The following is a 17,754-nucleotide window of genomic DNA, read 5'->3' on the forward strand; positions in this document are numbered from 1 at the left end:
CAGAATTAGGTATGGTGAGAACTCAATCAATATTAGCTACCCAACTTATCACCTTAGTAGTTTAATCGAAAACTAAACTGTTATCTAGTTAGGCATGTTTTTAAAAACCAAGTTCAAACATATATACATGCATAGCATATGGACAATAAATATATTGTTGAATGAATAAAAAATACATGCATATGTACACATTTCTAAACTGTTAGTTGGAATACTGTAAATTAAAAAGCATACATATTCACATATTGTGTTAACTTTGACATATTTCTAGAGGTTGGCTGAATTCTTAAAATTATGTTCTCCTTTAAAGTTAATACATACAATCCTGTCTCATTCCAAGCGCAATACATCTCTGTAACCTGCAGTATTGACAGCGGTTTCGATGGTGTTTATTGATAATACAGTCCTTTGATCCTCGACATGAATAAACTAAATTTTTTCGGATGCTTCTTTTAAAAAATCCTTTGCAGCCTTCACAGGTTACTGCTCCATAGTGACGCCCTAGAGACAAGATGTTTAAGAAAACAAAAGTCACGTTTTTTTTTTTTTTTAAGATTTTATTTATTTATTTGACAGAGATCACAAGTAGGCAGAGAAGCAGGCAGAGAGAGAGGAGGAAGCAGGCTCCCCGCTGAGCAGAGAGCCCGATGCGGGGCTCGATCCCAGAACCCTGGGATCATGACCTGAGCCGAAAGCAGAGGCTTTAACCCACTGAGCCACCCAGGTGCCCCAAAAGTCACATTTTTTTGAACAGATATGGGAAATAAGCCCATTTCTTCCCTTTAAGTAACAAGAATATATGTAATGAAATGATTTTTGAGTCTGGGACATGGAAACATTTTTTAGGAGTTACTAAGTAGAGAATGAAACAACCATATTCTTTGATAAATATATTAAATAGTATGAATTTTTAATTCTGTAAAGTAACCTAAACAATGATATGGAAAATTTTGGAAAGAGGAAAAGCAAAACCACCCATAACACCATAAGTAAAAACTATTTTCACTTCTGAGATCACTTATAAATTATAATTCTCTTTTACATTATATAAGGATATTTTATTCTGAAAACTCTGCTTGAAAAAAAGATACATCAATTAGTATTTGAGCTACAGCATTCTCTTTTTTGGGGAGACTGTGGGTGAGGAAGGATAGAGGGAGGAGGAGAGAAAGAATCTTAAGCATGCTACATGCTCTGTACAGAGCCTCTATGGGGCTTGATCTCACAACCCTGAGATCATGACCTAAGCTGAAATCGAGGGTAAGACATTTAATCAACTGAGCCTCCCAGGTACCCCTATAGTAATCTCTTCTCACTGTGGGTTCCACTTTTTAAGTTTCTGGAGAAATGTGTCACACTTTGATTAACCTACCACTTCATAGGCCATTTCTTTGATAAATACCTATTAAATTGAACATACTCTGGGAAAAGCTGTAGTGGAGATTGTTGCAATGAAGCTATGGAAAAGATTAAAGATTATATATGAGTGAACATGGGTGCTTTCCTGTACTAAAATAACAATGACCATAACTAAAATGACATAAACCTGAGTACTAGTAATAGTATTTGGAGAAATGCTGCTCAGCTATGCACAGCATTAAAGAGTAATCAGAGCTTTTCCATCTCAATTCTATATACGTGGACTAGCAACAGGGCTCAGCAGGTAAGTTAGCAACAATGTTATGTATTAATAAGGACACAACTCATTTTTAAGCAACTCCTTTGACAAAACTGACTTTATTTTCAAGAAAAATTTCCACATATTCAGTTTACATTTAAAAAGCAAAATTTGGGGTGCCTGGGTGGCTCAGTTGGTTAGGCAGCTGCCATCGGCTCAGGTCATGATCCTAGAGTCTGGGATCAAGCTCTGCATCGGTCTCCCCGCTCAGTGGAGAGCCTGCTTCTCCCTCTCCCTCTGCCAGTCACTCTGTCTGCTTGTGTTCTCTATTTCTCTGCCAAATAAATAAATAAAAGATTTAAAAATTTTTTTTTAAAAAAGCAGAAGTCTTTGGGGGACCTAGGTGGCATAGTTGGTTAAGTCCTTGACTCTTGGTTTTGGATCAGATCATGATCTCAGGGTGATGAAACTGAGCCTTGTGTGGGGCTCCAAGCTCAGTGTGGAGTCTGCTTAAGTTTTTCTCCCTCTCTCTCTTTGCCATCCTAATAAATAAGCAAATATTTTTTCTGCTGTTTTTCACAATTCTTCAAAATATGCATTTTTATGTCATTGGAAGAACAAATTAAATTGCATTCAAGTAAAATAAAACTTTAGATGAATAAAAAGCTTTGGGGAAAAATCTGTTAAATTTTATAGGCTTCAAATATGAATCATAAAAACAACATGCTCTTTTCTTTTTACTTTGAGAAGAAGAAACATGGTAGTGTGGTAGTTATTTTAACAACACAACACACATAGAAGGTTATTTTTAAAATGTTACCTGATGCTTTGTCTCCACATACTACGCAAAGATCAAAAACCTTATTTGGTCCTTGGTCCGGGGAAGAATTATCTGTTAAGAGCTAAAGAAAACCCCCCAAAACAAAAAAACCAGAACAATAATTTGTTAATAATGCTTTTAAGTAAAATGTAAAAGAACAGTCAGTCTTACTTATTGTTTTCTTTCTTGTAAGTTATTCTGAGACTTTGAACTCTATTATGCATATATCAATTAAACTATTAATTTTCTTTATATATAAAGAAAAATTTCAATGTTATTAGAAACAAAGATAGGAAAAATGCCTTTTAAATTTGTTTCATAACAATCTCATTAAACACTATTAAACACTCAAATACATGAGTATTTAATGTATCTTACCTATTAAGCATTTATTATTCATTATTCATTCAACATATCAAATTACTGCAGCAATTATCAGCCCTATCATGACATGTCTTTAAACAGCTCAAAATTTTTCCACATGGAAAAATAATCTATAAAATCATAGAAAGATAATTGAATTTTTAAAATAGAATAGTTAAAATTTTTTTGAATTATTTACTTATAATTATGGAAAAGATTGATAAATATTCCATCAATGAGTTATCTAAGATTTGGAACAGGTGTAATCATCGACAGCCTGGGCTACAGAGTGTAATAAACAGTAGCAGGTTAGTGGAACTGGGTGGAGAGGCCTTGGGCAAATTACAAACTCTCTTAAATTATATAAAGAGCTAATCACTTAGTTGCAGCTAATAGATTGCTGTAAAAGAAGCACTAGCTTTTTCTTTTATCTTCTAACCTTTTAATCATTTTTTTCCCCCAATCTTTTGAAACGTGAAGAGATTACTTCAATCCCCAAAATGTGATTGGGCGTTCACCATAGAGCCTCCTGGCTTTCAAACAACCCACACACCAATCCTCCACTTGGACTCTTTTTCATCTCTTAGGGATATGAATGCCTTCAGGAGTAATTCTGATTTAAAAAACTTCAAACAGTCCTTAAAATAGCTGTCCCTTGCTATGTTATAATGGCATAATTTCTTCTTATCTCATGATAAAAATTTAGTTTTTAACAGAAACTTTAAAAAAATAGCTGTCCTTTGAAAGTATCTATGAAAGGTATCACTCTTTTTCTTAATAGTGCATCTATTGTGAATGGTGCTAATCTTTTATCTGCTATTATTCCTAAGGGTAGAAGAAATATTGACAAAGGGATTTGCCCACATCCTTTAGGTCACTAGATCAGAAATCCAATCTTCTTGGCCTGGGGGAATTTTATCCTATACCTGTTTCTGTTTTTTTACCCTGACGGGTGATCCATAAAGTAGGCAAATTACCAATATTATCTTTTTTTCTTGAAACAGAGAAGTTTTTTTTAGAACAACTTTACAGTGGAGAAATTTGATACATACTACTTCACCCAGGTGGTGAAGATCAATGTCACCAGTTATAAAACATGATGATAGTAAGTACACTTGATATGACGTGATGAAAATGGCATTTAACCTCTGTGATCCTGCTCACCAAAACCAACAATCCCAGTCTAATCATGAGAAAAACAGTAGTCAAAATCCCATAGCAGGGCCATCTACAATATACCTGACCAGTAAACCTCAAAATCATCAAGGTCATCAAATACAAGGAAAGTCTGAGAAACTGTCACTGCTAACAGGAATCTAAGAAGACATGATGACTAAATGTAATATGGTATCCTGGAACCAAAAAGAATATTAGGTAAAAATCAGGGAAAGCTAAAAACATCTATGGATTTTAGTAAATAATATATAAAAATCAGCTCACTAGTCATAATAAAGGTATCATATTAATATAAAATGTTAATAGGAGAAACTGTTGAGAGGTTATATGGAGACTGTACTAACAGTTCAATATTTCTGTAACTAAAACTTTTTAAATTGAATCTGTCGATAAAAAGAACTTAAGGTATTCGTGATGTTATAAATTTTTTTAGTGACTTCTGCCTTGTTGATAAAGTAACTTCTTATAAATCTCATCCACTTTTTACCTTAGGTGTTTCTAAAAATAATATAAATGATGCAATTAGAAGAATAACAGAATCTATCAGAATATAAAGGGAAAATTTTGTATTTTATGAATTAGTTCTTCAATCCTAAAAGGAATTTTCTTTGATCAGGTTTTCATCACAAAACAGAGAATTCAATTTTAAGTGGGAAACTCCACCAAAAAGTCTCCAAAGACAAACTTAAGGGTTTGTTTGGATTTATGTTCAATCATAGGAACCATCAGTGAAAATATCTACATAATCATGGGCATGCAGCGTGTATAAGCCTTAACTCTTCAAAAAATATGTAAGTAGCAAAAATTAAAATGATGTGAAGTTAATCTAGACGACTGACTGACTTCTAGTGTTAAAGCAGATGGTGGGAATAAAATGGTCTGCTACATGAAGGAAGATACAGATGACAACCAAGGAGGCATCTGTCAAAGACGCAGCCATAATACTGACTTCTTGATCTGGCAGCTTCTTGTTGCCTAGTCAGCATGGTCTTGGAAAGTGCTACTACCATGAAGGGGCTTTTAATTTGGCAGTTTCCTAACCATGCAGAAGCAGCAGGTCTCCTACATGCTAGTTCTGCAGCACCTCTATTCTACATGTTATTCTTGGAAACCTGAACTGGAGCTGTATCTTCAGCCTTCCCAACAATTCTGTGAATTCTCTATAGCCTTTATGAAACCGCTTCCTGGACAAACTAAGCAGAGTGGATCTTATTATCTGAAACTAACAACTCCCTCCCCCTGAATATATGGATGTGAGGGTGCCTGAGAAAGAGTACCATGGCATATAGGAAAGGGCAGTCATCACAGATAATCTGCACAGCACATAATTTTATGCAACTTTTCCTATGGACCAGGTAGGACGTAAAGTCTTAACATCACTTATACTTATGACGTGCTTTTTAATTCTCTCAAGTGTAAGATGAAAAGACACTCTGAAATTATTTACCTGGAGATGTTGTGCAGACATATCAGGAGTTGTAAAAAATAACTGATTAACACCTGCTGCATCTGGAGTAGTGAGGAAAACTTTCCCTGGAGTGGAATCTTGCCTGGCCAGAATGACTTTGCTTGGGGTAGAGCCATCGTGATTTGTCAGAATGAACTGCTTGCCTTGTGTGTTATGATCAAGTGCCGTCACGATCTGGATTTTCTGGCCAGTTTGCTGCTCGGTAACAATCTAACACAATCATGTCAAATTAGTAATCAATTCAACTTATCTTTTTTTTTTTTCCCTCTAAGGGCACAATTTTCTCCTACTTTCAGACAAAGCTAGGAAAGCATACCATTACATATATAGTCAATACAATACACAAACATACATACCTTTTAAACTAGAAATTCTACTCCCACAAAATCCCATCCTATAGAAAAACAAATGTGCAAATAAAGGTACAATGGTAAAAACATTTGGACCTCACTATTTTGACTCCTTCCTTCCCCTTCCCTCCCACCTTCCATTTAGAAAAATGTTTACTGGGTGCATTCCATTTGCCAAGCATTGTTTGTTCTGGGTCCTGGAATATAGCAATAAACAAAACAAAACCTTTGTTCTCATAAAGCTTTTATTTTAGTGAGGAAAGGCAGATTAAAAAACAAATAAGCGAATAATATTCTCAGATGGAATCAAGTGCTACAAAGAAAAAGTAAAGCAGGGTAGAGCTGGTGAGAGTCACTGATGGAACAAAAGCCATGAGGAGATGGCTTCTGCACAGACCTGAGTGACGCAGCAGACCAAAGCTTAGGGCTAGCTAGAGGAAGTACACCCTCTACCTGGGATACAGGTAGAGGCCATGGGGCAGGAAGAGTGTGTCTCACATATGTGAGGTAAGAGGCACCTCAAGAGAGTTATATGGCAGAAGGGATTACGGTAAAAGATGGGATCCGAGCGACAGCAGGAGCCACATGGTATAGGGCTGTGTAAGGACTACAAAATCTGGATTTCCTCCTGGGTGAAATGAAGATCCACTGGAAGATCACAGAGCAGAGTGGCAAGATCTTTTTCAAAAAGGGTAATTCTAGATTTAGTTTTGTAGAACAGCCTGTGATGTTCAAGAGAAGCATTAAGGGAGACCAGAAAGAATGCTACTGCTCACACACTGGCAGTATCTGGGAATTACATATGGGCAGAGATGCCAGCAGGGTACAGGGTAGTGGCCATGCTAGAAGAGAAAAATGATTGGATTTGGGACAGTTTATGAAGGGATATGTGACAAGATACGCTGATGGACTAGCTGCAGAATATAAGGAGAGAAAAGTCAAGGATGACTACCAAATTTTGCTCTGAGCAACTGGGAGGACAGGATTACTCTCTACTGAGTTGGAGGAGGCTGGGGAAGAGCAAATCCATGAATTAGAGAACTGGCCCAGCGCTGAGGGCTTTTGTTGTTGTTGAGCAAATATTTTACAGAGTAAACTCATTACGCTAATTTAATCCCTTGGTTCAAATTCAAAATTGTAAAGTTGGTTTGTTTCCAACTTTTTTCCATTTCCCTAAAATTTCCCTAAAATTATTTTCAAGATTCTTTTCTATGCAAAATTTACAACGAAGTTCTGAATTACTAATCAGTTTTTGTCTAGAGTAGAATGGTAACAATTATAGCTGCTGCCAATTTGAATTTTGTTGACCCCTGTTGCCAGCATGTCCTCCTTTTCTGGGTGTACTTTTCACTGCTGTCAATCCTATTTTACATAGGTTATCTCCAACACCATCTTCCCTAACAATCTTCCATTTTACCTTTAAGATGTGAATTTGAATCAGTTCATAACAAATTTTACCATGTAACTCTTAAGCTGTTGGAGGCTTCACTTCACTGTGGATTATTTCTATCACTAATATTACCGTGAAGTAAACACAATTCTAACGGCTAACAAACTTATTTCTTAGAGAAGAGCTTTAGGTGCATGCACCGTGTGGTAGTTCTTTGACAGCACATTCAAACTTGACAAGTGGTAGCTTTTTAAAGACTAGCTGCAATGTGAAATCAGAAACTATACTAAAATCCACTGATCTATCCTGCCATTTGAATGAATCCTTCACTTGTCCGTGATTTTGTAATATCACACTGGCCCACTGAATGATGTACACCTTGTATATATTGACATGTTTTATCATACCATATCATTACATGGCAGGTAGCCCCTGGAAAAATAAAGGGAAAATAACATTTCATTATTATTATGAAAATGGTTTTGACCTTGCTGACTCTCTGAAAAGAGTCACTAGATGACACTTTGAAAACCTCTAGATTAGGGTATCTCTTACTAAGGAATAGGGCATAATTCTTCCAGGTCTTGTCACCCTCCCCCAACTCCTCATTAGCTGTTTTTCTTCTGCGCTCTCACAGCACTCTGTACAGTCATCTATTACAGCCCTTCCCGCTGTATCCTAACTGTGGGATGATTCGACTATTCCCCACTAGATTTAAAGCTACCTTAAAGTTGAGAGTATCTTTTATTTCTGTACCTTCGGAACCTGGCATATACATTTGATTTATTTACTTTACAAAAATTTTTTTTTTTTTTTTAAGATTTATTTACTTGACAGAGATCACGAGTAGGCAGAGAGGCAGGCGGGGGGTGGGGGGAGCAGGCTCCCCGCAGAGCAGAGAGCCTGATGCCGGGCTTGATCCCAAGACCCTGGAACCATGACCTGAGCCAAAGGCAGAGGCTTTTGACTGAGCCAGCCAGGTGCCCCTATTTACTTACTTTAAAAAATATTTTATTTATTTGAGAGAGAGAGACAGCACATGTGAGAGCACAAGTAGTAGAGAGGGAGAAGCAGGTTGCCCATCGAGCAGGGAGCCTGACGTGGGGCTCGATTCCAGGATCTTGGGATCATAACCTGGGCCAAGGGTAGACACTTAACTGACTGAAGGGCACCCGTATAGATTTGATTTAAATAGGTTTGATGGATCTGCAAATGAACTGTAAATCAAACATACCTCTCCCATCTGTTGTTCAATAATTTGATGTGCAATTTCTTCTATGGTGGCCATGTTCTAATTGCCAAAAATTCCTGCCAGAATAAAAAGATGCCTTTTCACAATTATACTCATGAAACATATTTACTGAAGAATTTACAAATGAAAACACATTACAGCTAAGATTTATTTCAAAATAATCCAGTTGGGGTAGGCGGGGGAAGGATGGAATAAACAAAACAAGACTGGCCATGCACTGACAATTACTGAAAACTGGTAAAGTTTATATAGGGGTTCATGAAATTATTCTCTCTGCTTTTATGTATATTGAAAAGATCTATTAAAAAAAATGATTCAAGACCAAACAATTTTACTTTTCAAAGACTAGACTGAAAAAGCAGTGGCTTCATCCTCTCTGGAACCAACTGAGGAAACAGAGCTGCTCCCTGGGCCTGTGTCCTCTGGGCTGCCACCCCCATGAACTGCAGGGAAGGCAGTTAAGATTTCTGAGAATTCTGTATCAGCAGAAATGTTGCCAGCTTGGACTGAAGGGGACATAGATTGGATGAAATGGAGAAAAACTGCTGGACTTGTGTGATTCTTCTACGAGGGCCAGTAGAGCTATTCAGTTTCAAACATTTGTTATTCTTCCAGGAAGGGGAGAAAGATTCAAAGATAGGTCACAGGCCCAACTAAGCCATCCAGGTGCCCTTTTATTATTATTATTCTAAGATTGATTTATTATTTGAGTGAGAGCGTGCCCATTGTGGGGGGAGGGGCAGGAGGAGAGAATCTTCAAGCAGGTTCCCTGATGAGCACCGGGCACAAAGCATCATGCCGGGCTCGATCCCACGACTCATGAGATCATGACCTGAGCTGAAACAGAGTTCAACTAAGTGAACCAGCCAGGTGCCTCTAATGTTTATTATTTTCATCAACATTCTGTTCATGAAGCAATCTGTGTATCTCTAAGATAACAGAAGCTTTTCTACTGTTCTCTTTTCTTTCTGGATCCTCACCCAAATTGCTTTTGGCATCTCTATTTCTATCAACAATCTCTTCAAGGCAATCGAGGCTTTTTGTAGCATGCATCTCAAAACTCTGCCAGCCTCTATTTGTCTCCCAGTTCCAAATTTTTAGCCATTTGTTACAGCAGCACCCTACTTCCCAGTACCAAAAATCTGTATTGGTTTGCTGGGGCTGACATAACAAAGGCTAACAAGGCTACTTCTGGCTAGATAATTCAAACAATAAAAATTAATTTTCTCGGGGCGCCTGGGTGGCTCAGTGGGTTAAGCCTCTGCCTTTAGCTCAGGTCATGATCCCAGGGTCCTAGGATGGAGCCCCACGTCGGGCTCTCTGCTCGGCAGGGAGCCTGCTTCCTCCTCTCTCTGCCTGCCTCTCTGCCTACTTGTGATCTCTCTCCCTCTGTCAAATAAATAAATAAAATCTTTTTAAAAAATTAATTTTCTCACAAGGGCGCTGGGGTGGCTCAGTTGGTTGAGCAACCAACTCTTCGTTTCTGCTCAGGCGTGATCTCAGAGTCATGAGAGAGCACCATGCTCAGCTAAGAGTCTCCTGGAGATTCATTCCCTCTTGCCCCTACCTCCCTGCCCACGCCCCCAACCTGAGCTCACACACACTCTCTGAAATAAATAAATCTTTAAAAAATTTAAATTTTCTCACAATTCTGGAGACCAGAACTCTGAGAAAAGCTGTCAGAAGCTATCTGTCTGAGACCTATCTCCTTTGTTTGTAGACGTTGGCCTTCTCTTTGTCTCTTCATATCTTCCCTCTGTTTGCACCTGTGTTGTAATCCCTTTTAATAGGGATAACAGTCATATTGGATTGGGGCCTAACCTAATGACCTAATTTTAACTCAATTACCTCTTTAAAGGCCTCACGGTCAAATACAGTCACACTCTGAGGTACTGGGGGTCAGGACTTCAATATGAATCTTGGGAGAGTGAGGGAATACTCAGCCCATAACACTTAGGCACAAACCTAGTAAGAAACACACATGATATATGTAAGGAAAGCTTTAAAGATTTTTTTTTTTTTTTTTTTTTATTTGTCAGAGAGAGAGGGAGAGCGAGCGAGCACAGGCAGACAGAATGGCAGGCAGAGGCAGAGGGAGAAGCAGGCTCCCCGCCAAGCAAGGAGCCCGATGTGGGACTCGATCCCAGGACACTGGGATCATGACCTGAGCCGAAGGCAGCTGCTTAACCAACTGAGCCACCCAGGCGTCCCTAAGGAAAGCTTTAAAATGCTACCTACAGAGAAGAAAAACTACCTGACAGAACACCAAAGAAAATAATTATAGCGACTACCTCTAGGGAGAACTGGAAGTTTGGGAACAGGGCCAGAATACAGACTTACTTTTCACTGAGTAAGCATCTGTTTCTTTAAAATTTCTTTAAAATTAAAATTAATTTTTTATGTGTGGTAATACCTACAAGTTACCTACAAGTATTACCACACATAAAAAATGAATTGTAACTAGAAAACAAAAATCCAATTTAAAGCAACCTTTTCCAGAAATCCTAAAATCAATGGTGTTATCAGCACATTAGAACCAAACAAGCTACTTCATAATGAAAAATTAGGTAGATAAACCATTTATATATATTAATGTTTGATTACTTAAAAAGTGCATGAATAGAAAGGACTGAAGTTAAATCTCAGTACTATTAAATGAGCAAACAATTACACTAAATCAACTATCATTTTAGCAGAAGAGACCAAAGAATATGAGGGTGTTATGTGTGATGCACATATGTGCATGGTATATATGCACGTCCAGGTTCATACTAATTGTGTACTTTGTCATCAGCAATGCTACAGGTAATACAATGCTAAAGGATTTGAATGTTAATATTCTTGGAACAGTATTCCTGAGTACTGAATTTAGGGATATTAGATTTTTTTGTTTTTTGCTTTTTGGCTTCTGAAAAAAAGAGCAGGAAATGACAATGAATTCATAACTTTTGGAGTTACAAACTCTAAGCTTAGAGAACTATCCACCCTCTTCAGAAAGACATACACATGCATGTATTTGGTAGATTCCATTTTGTGGTCCAATACATCAATTTTCTTTTTTTTAAAAAAGATTTTATTTATTTATTATTTATTTATTTATTTATTTATTATGTATTTGACAGACAGAGATCACAGGTAGGCGGAGAGAGAGGAAGGGAAGCAGGCTCCCTGCTGAGCAGAGAGCCCGATGCGGGGCTCGTTCCCATGACCTGAGATCATGACCTGAGCCGAAGACAGAGGATTTAAGCCACTGAGCCACCCAGGCGCCCCCAATACATCAATTTTCTACTTCTTTCTATTTATTTTCAGGGGAGAGGGGCACAGGGAGAGGTAATGAAAATCTTAAGTAGGCTCCATGCCCAGCACAGAGCCCAATGTGGAGGTCAATCTCCCAATTCTGAGATTATGACCTGAGCTGAAAACAAGAGTCAGATGCTTAACTGACTGAGCCACCCAGGCACTCCTTTCTACTTCTTTGTATATAAACCTTCTGCATTACTGCAGTAGTCTAGAGCTCTTATCTCATATTGTTTTATAGATCCATGTAATTCAAACTGGTTAGCAAAAAAATGCTTAGGGAAAGTTTTTGAGATACTTACCTCAATGAGCGTATACTTCAATTGTATTGAGTGAAACAGAAATGAGAGGAAATTAGGGAATAAATTTGACCAGAAAGGCAGACTAAGAACAATTTTTGCCCTTTGGACCCCTCTCCAACCACACATAGATATGTATGGTGCGTATGTTGCAGTATCAAACTACTTACCTGCTCCTACTTGTAAAGCCTGTTATGTGTCTGTGAAGCCTGTTAGGTTATCTGTCAGCTTATTAAGATTCAAGTCTAGAAAGGCACAGACACAACGATATAATGTCAAATCTATAATCTCAATTTTATTATTACTTATTTTTCTCATTAAACTATCAAGGAATATAATACATATTTATATGTAAATAGATCCATAAAATAATTCAAATACATCATATAATCTTGCTCATTAAAATTTTTTTCCATATGCAAAAAGGAGGTAAACTATCTAATCACAAATTATGGGGTACCTGGGTGGCTCAGTTGGTTAAGCGTCTGAGTCCTGATTTTGGCTCAGGTCACCATCTCAAAATTGTGAGATGGAGCCTGGTGTTGGCGCCACACTGGGCATGGAGCCTGCTTAAGATTCTCTCTCTCCCGCTGCCTGCCTCCACCCCCCAACTCCTCCTGTGCTCTCATTCTAAAACAATAAATACATTACAAATCATATCTAAATTATTACATTTTACTAAAATTTAAAAATTCCCAGAGGATGGTATTATTCACTCTGATAAATGCAAGTTTTAGCAAGGGGGAAATGCTAAAAAGTGGTAAGAATGAAATAGGTTATTTGGCATAAAATTAGGCATTTATGAAAATGGATTTGGTCACTTTGCTTTAGTCACTAAAAGCTCAACTATGGCTAGTTTAAGCAGAAAGGCAGGGGGTGGGGAAAACAGGATACATGCTAGGACCCAAGCAGAGCTGACCTTGGGAAAAACTGGAACTTGGGCTTGTGATGCTGTGAGGAATCTCCTCATCTCTATTTTCTTTCTTTCTCTCTTTCTTTTTACCTTCCTTCCTTCCCTCCCTTCTTCCCTTTTCCTCCCTCCCTCCCTCCCTTCCTTCCTTTCTTCCTTCTTTCCTATTATCTCTATTCTTATTCTCCCTATGTGGCTTATTTTCTTCTTTCTAGTAAAGCACCAGGAAAGGAAAAGTAGTCTTCTCTAATCACAATTTTAAAATGTTGGTTAAGATTCTGATTGACTCAGCTTAGGTTACGTGCTTATCTTTGGAATTAATCACTATGCAGGCCAGGAAGAGGGAAAGGAAGGTTAATACGATAGTAGGATTGGCAACTTCCATTTCTGGAAGGTCTATTTACCAAAAGATGGAAGACTGGCATAGACATGGCTACTGATATAATTATCATGAGGCAGGCGACCACTTCAATTTGTTTCTACTACTGACAGACAGAATTCTTCAATCAGAAGTCCACTGAACACTAAGCTACTCAAAAACCTTACTTCAGCACTGACTGTAATCTTCTGTTGTCAGATGGAGAAATCCTCAAAAAAAGGGTAAAAAACTCTTTTAAATATTCTGTAAGAATTCTCCTTTTGGCTACTTCCAGATCAAACTCCTTCTAATTTCTTGCTCCGTGAGTTTAGTAAAAAAGACAAATTTAGTTTTACAGCCATACTGTTTTAAACAACCTCCACGGTTTATAGAGAATTCTCAAAATAAATTGATTTTGTTGCACTTTTTTCTAAGCATACCAAATTTTTTTTTTGTTTTAAGATGGCAAAAAGGCATAAGGAGTGAGGACAATGCAGTCTTTTAATCCTCAACATTAAAAACTTGAAACCTGGAGTCATAAGGACTGGAAGCTATTAGACTTTCTCATGAAACAAAAAGATATTAGGGGTTATCAATTACCCTGATATATTGATAAACAGAATCATTCTGATGAGGAGAGACTACTGACTGTAGAAATGAGTCAAATTAGTTTTGGGTTACCAGTCCAGATTTTATTCCCAGCTTTTAAGTTAAAAACTGAGGAAGCTCAAGAAGTGGAATTCAGTAACAGGGTAAAGAGATACAGTTTCTACAGAAAATTAAATTTATGCTAAGCGAAATAAGTCAATCGGAGAAAGACAATAATCATATGATCTCACTGATATGTGGAATTTAAGAAATAAGGCAAAGGATCATGGGGAAGAGAGGAAAAAATGAAACAAGAGGAAAACTGAGGGAGACAGATTCTTAATCATAGGAAACAAACTAAGGGTTACCGGAGAGGCAGGGCTTGGAGGGATGGGGTAACTGGGTAATGGACCTTGGGAAGGGTATGTGTTGTAATGAGCACTCCTGGGTATTATATAAGACTGATGAATCACAGACCTGTTCCCTTGAAACAAATAATATATTATGAGTTAATTGGATTTAAATTAAAAAAAATTAAATTTAAAGGATATAATTCTTTTTTAAAAGGAATCATTCATTATTCTTAATGAAGACAATAAAATACTTCAAAATAGGCAAATAAGCATGAAACTATCTTGTATTTATATGTATACATATACATATACACAGCTCAAGGACAGTGCTAATGTTGCAGGCCTCTAAACAAGACTTATTTTCTCCGTCACCAAAATCACCTCCTCTGAGATTCTTTTAAATCAGTTATACCATAGTTTCTAATGACTTTACTACTGTCATTCATTAGCTATGCTCTAAAACCATTATTCACTGAAAATTTTGACACTGAGTATTGTCCCTTTCCTGCCACCAACACAGATGACTTCAGTGACCATGGACAATCCAAACTACAACCAATTTAGTTGCACATTTCTTGACTTAAAAATCCAGTAATACTCACCTAATTGCAACTATAATATTTTGCTGCCAGATGGCTCTAACATATGTATTTAATATTATTTTACCTCTTAATAATCTTCAAAGCCGTCCCTTTCTTTCAAGGATTTGAGGTGTCATTTGTTAAACTTTATATTCTAGCCATACACACTACTTGTAATTCCTTGAATTTACCATGTTTTTTATGCTTCCATGTCTTTGCTAATGGCGTCTCCTTCTACCATGATCATGGAATCACCAGATCAGTATGTTTTCTAAGACCAAATTTAACTCCAAAAATTAGACAAAACAAGCATTCTTCACATACTGATGGAAGTCTAAATTGCTATAATCTTCTTAGAGAAGTTAATGTGTCAATGTGCATGAAGAGTCTGAAAAATGTTAACTGACCTAATAATTCATTCACTATTCTACTCAACAAATACTTCTTAAGTGCTTCCTATGGGCCAGGCATTTTTCTATGTGTTAGGGATACAGCAGATAGTATTAAAACACACTCTGCCTTGTGAAGTTTCTACTTTGGTGACGTTCGACAGACAACAAACAAATATATGACACCAATAAACGGTGAACAGTGGAATGGAGAATATTAGAGCAGGAACTAGTGAAAAAATGCTTGGGACAGGGAAGAAAATGCATTTTTTTTTTTTTTTTTTAAATAACAGGTCAGAGATGGCCTTTGTGAGAAGGTGACATCTTAGCAAAGACAAAGAACAAAGATTTGTACAAAAATTTTTTTCATTAAATTAATGTATGAGGAAAATGTTTAATGACAAAGAGAAAATGCTAATGACAAACTAAGTGCAAAGATCCAGAAACAAAATTTTATTTAAATGATTTTAACTATGCAAAACACACAAGGACTAAAAACAAACATTCTCAAGTATGAAGTGACTTTTCTAGGTGAGAGTTATAGGCTACTTATTTTTTCCTTTCTGCTTTTTGAATGGGTATGTACAGTTGTAATCAGAAAGTAAGCATTCCCTCATCTTTAGCCTACTGTTTCTTCTACAACACCCTGTCCTTCGCATAGATGACCCAGCTCTCATAGACTTCTAAGGAAAACAACTGTAGTTTTCAATGAACCTCTATTTAACAGTGCCTAGTATTCACATCTAACTTCAGTAAGCATTTACTGGAACATATTTACCAGGCACTGTGAGACTTTGGGACTTGACAATGAACAAGGCAGAAAAGATCTCTTTTCTATAGGGCTAATATTTTAATGAGAAAACAGATTTTTAAAAATTACCATGTGCTAAAAGTTATGAAGCACACTAGGAAGGAGTGATGAAGAGAAAAACAGAGAAACGGTCAGTTTACATAGGTAGTAGTGTCTTAGACCTCAAGTCAATCTTGTTCTACTACTTACTAAATGTATGACACAAATGAAATGGATTCAATATAATCTACTTCAAAAAGTTGTAAAAATTCAGTGTCAGTGAAAATATCTATACCAATGGTTAAGTTTCTTTATAGGTATTTCCTGAAAGCTGAATGAACAAAGTGCCAATAAACGAACAAAAGGAGTTCAGAAACACCACACTAGGAGGGAGGCTCTGGAAAAACCCTATACAAGAGACATCTGAGTTAGGCGTTGAAGGTTAAAGTATTTTCACCGGCTTGAGGGCCAAAGCAAAAAACACAAGAATGCTGTCTTTAGTGCTCTAGAGCTAATTAACATTCAGAAAACAAAAAAGAGTCCTACATTTTTGGCCCTGAGTTTTTTCAATTTGCCAAGATCTCATTTCTACTTATCTTCTCCACAGAAAAAAGAGAGTATGAATGGTGCTGTCCTTTTTCCGTTCAGATTCAAAATTTTAAGTCCGTGTTCTTGACATCAGAAACAGCTCATTTTTCCACCAGCCACACTACCATCAACTGAATGTAGGCTGCTGTCATCCAAAACAGTATTTTGCAAACTTTGTGTTGTGAGCCATTTACAGATGGCAAAATTAATTCAGTAGGTCAGATTTTTTTTTATGAAAATAGAAAAGAGCGCATCAGATATAGTGAGGGTAAGAATAGTCTCATTAAGACTTTATTTCAGTTTAATCTGTGTGAGTGTGCTGAGTCATGATACAAAATGTATTTCCTTCTGGGGGATACAAAATTTGAAAATATGTAAATATGACATAAAAGAATGATTCTATTTTTTCCAGTACAGTGGGTCAAATATCTCTTTGAAATTGATGATAGTTAAGGTTTCTCTCACTAGAAAACACAAATTCACATTCATTCACACTACAAATGACAATATATGCTGAATTTCAAAGGGTTCATAAAACCTCTCGCAGCCTTGAAGGTCTTTCCAGTTAACCCTTCAGGTAAAATTTCAGCTACTGTTGAGTTTCCGGAACACACATTTAATATATACGACTTTGTGCACATGAAAAGCCCCTGTTAGGCAAGAACCATCTTTGTATATATTTGAAGCACCAAGAAGGCAAAACCATTAGTGGTCTGCAACCTTGATACTGCAACAGTATCTCAGGGCACTTAGAGCATTGAAACATCCTTATTCTCTTGCTTCAGAGCCATCGATGTCTCTTTAATGGCCAAAGGATAAAATTTCGATCCTTCTCCTTTTATTTTTTTCAATATTTGTTAAGCCTCTGAAACATGCCTGCCACTGTGGACACAGAGTTTCTTTATAGTCTGACTTCATCTCCCCATTTTTATCTCTTACAGGTCCCAAGAGGGGCCTCTCTTAGGGTCAAACTGGGATGTTCTTTATGCCTCAACATACCATTCTAAGCTCTTCTTCTCTCCCTTAAATTCCACCTGACTTTTAACACTCAGTGCAAATTTTTAAAAAATCCAATCCTTTGAGATGAGTCCAGCATTTATTGTGTATACTAAAGCAACGGACTAGAATTCACTAAGAGACTTCTGTTAACTTTTAATATCATAT

General features: G+C 37.0%; 1 protein-coding gene across 4 annotated transcripts in view; it reads right to left on the reverse strand.

Moving 5' to 3' along the window:
* Positions 1-17,754, reverse strand: part of NR2C1 (nuclear receptor subfamily 2 group C member 1) — a 44,811-nt gene that overhangs the window by 25,563 nt on the left and 1,494 nt on the right. For 2 of the 4 annotated variants that reach the window (XM_047740305.1, XM_047740304.1), the window contains exons 2-5: positions 8,420-8,493; positions 5,425-5,655; positions 2,439-2,520; positions 322-501 (exon numbers count right to left, since the gene is read on the reverse strand). In XM_047740305.1, coding sequence (XP_047596261.1) covers positions 322-501; positions 2,439-2,520; positions 5,425-5,655; positions 8,420-8,473 — 547 coding nt within the window. In that variant the 5' untranslated portion in view covers positions 8,474-8,493. Of the gene's footprint in view, positions 1-321; positions 502-2,438; positions 2,521-5,424; positions 5,656-5,801; positions 5,840-8,419; positions 8,494-17,754 lie in introns of all 4 variants that reach the window. The other 2 variants (XM_047740306.1, XM_047740307.1) reach the window with 2 other exon arrangements.

The sequence above is a fragment of the Lutra lutra genome, chromosome 8 (genome assembly GCF_902655055.1).
Source record: "Lutra lutra chromosome 8, mLutLut1.2, whole genome shotgun sequence".
Taxonomy (NCBI): Eukaryota; Metazoa; Chordata; class Mammalia; order Carnivora; family Mustelidae; genus Lutra; species Lutra lutra.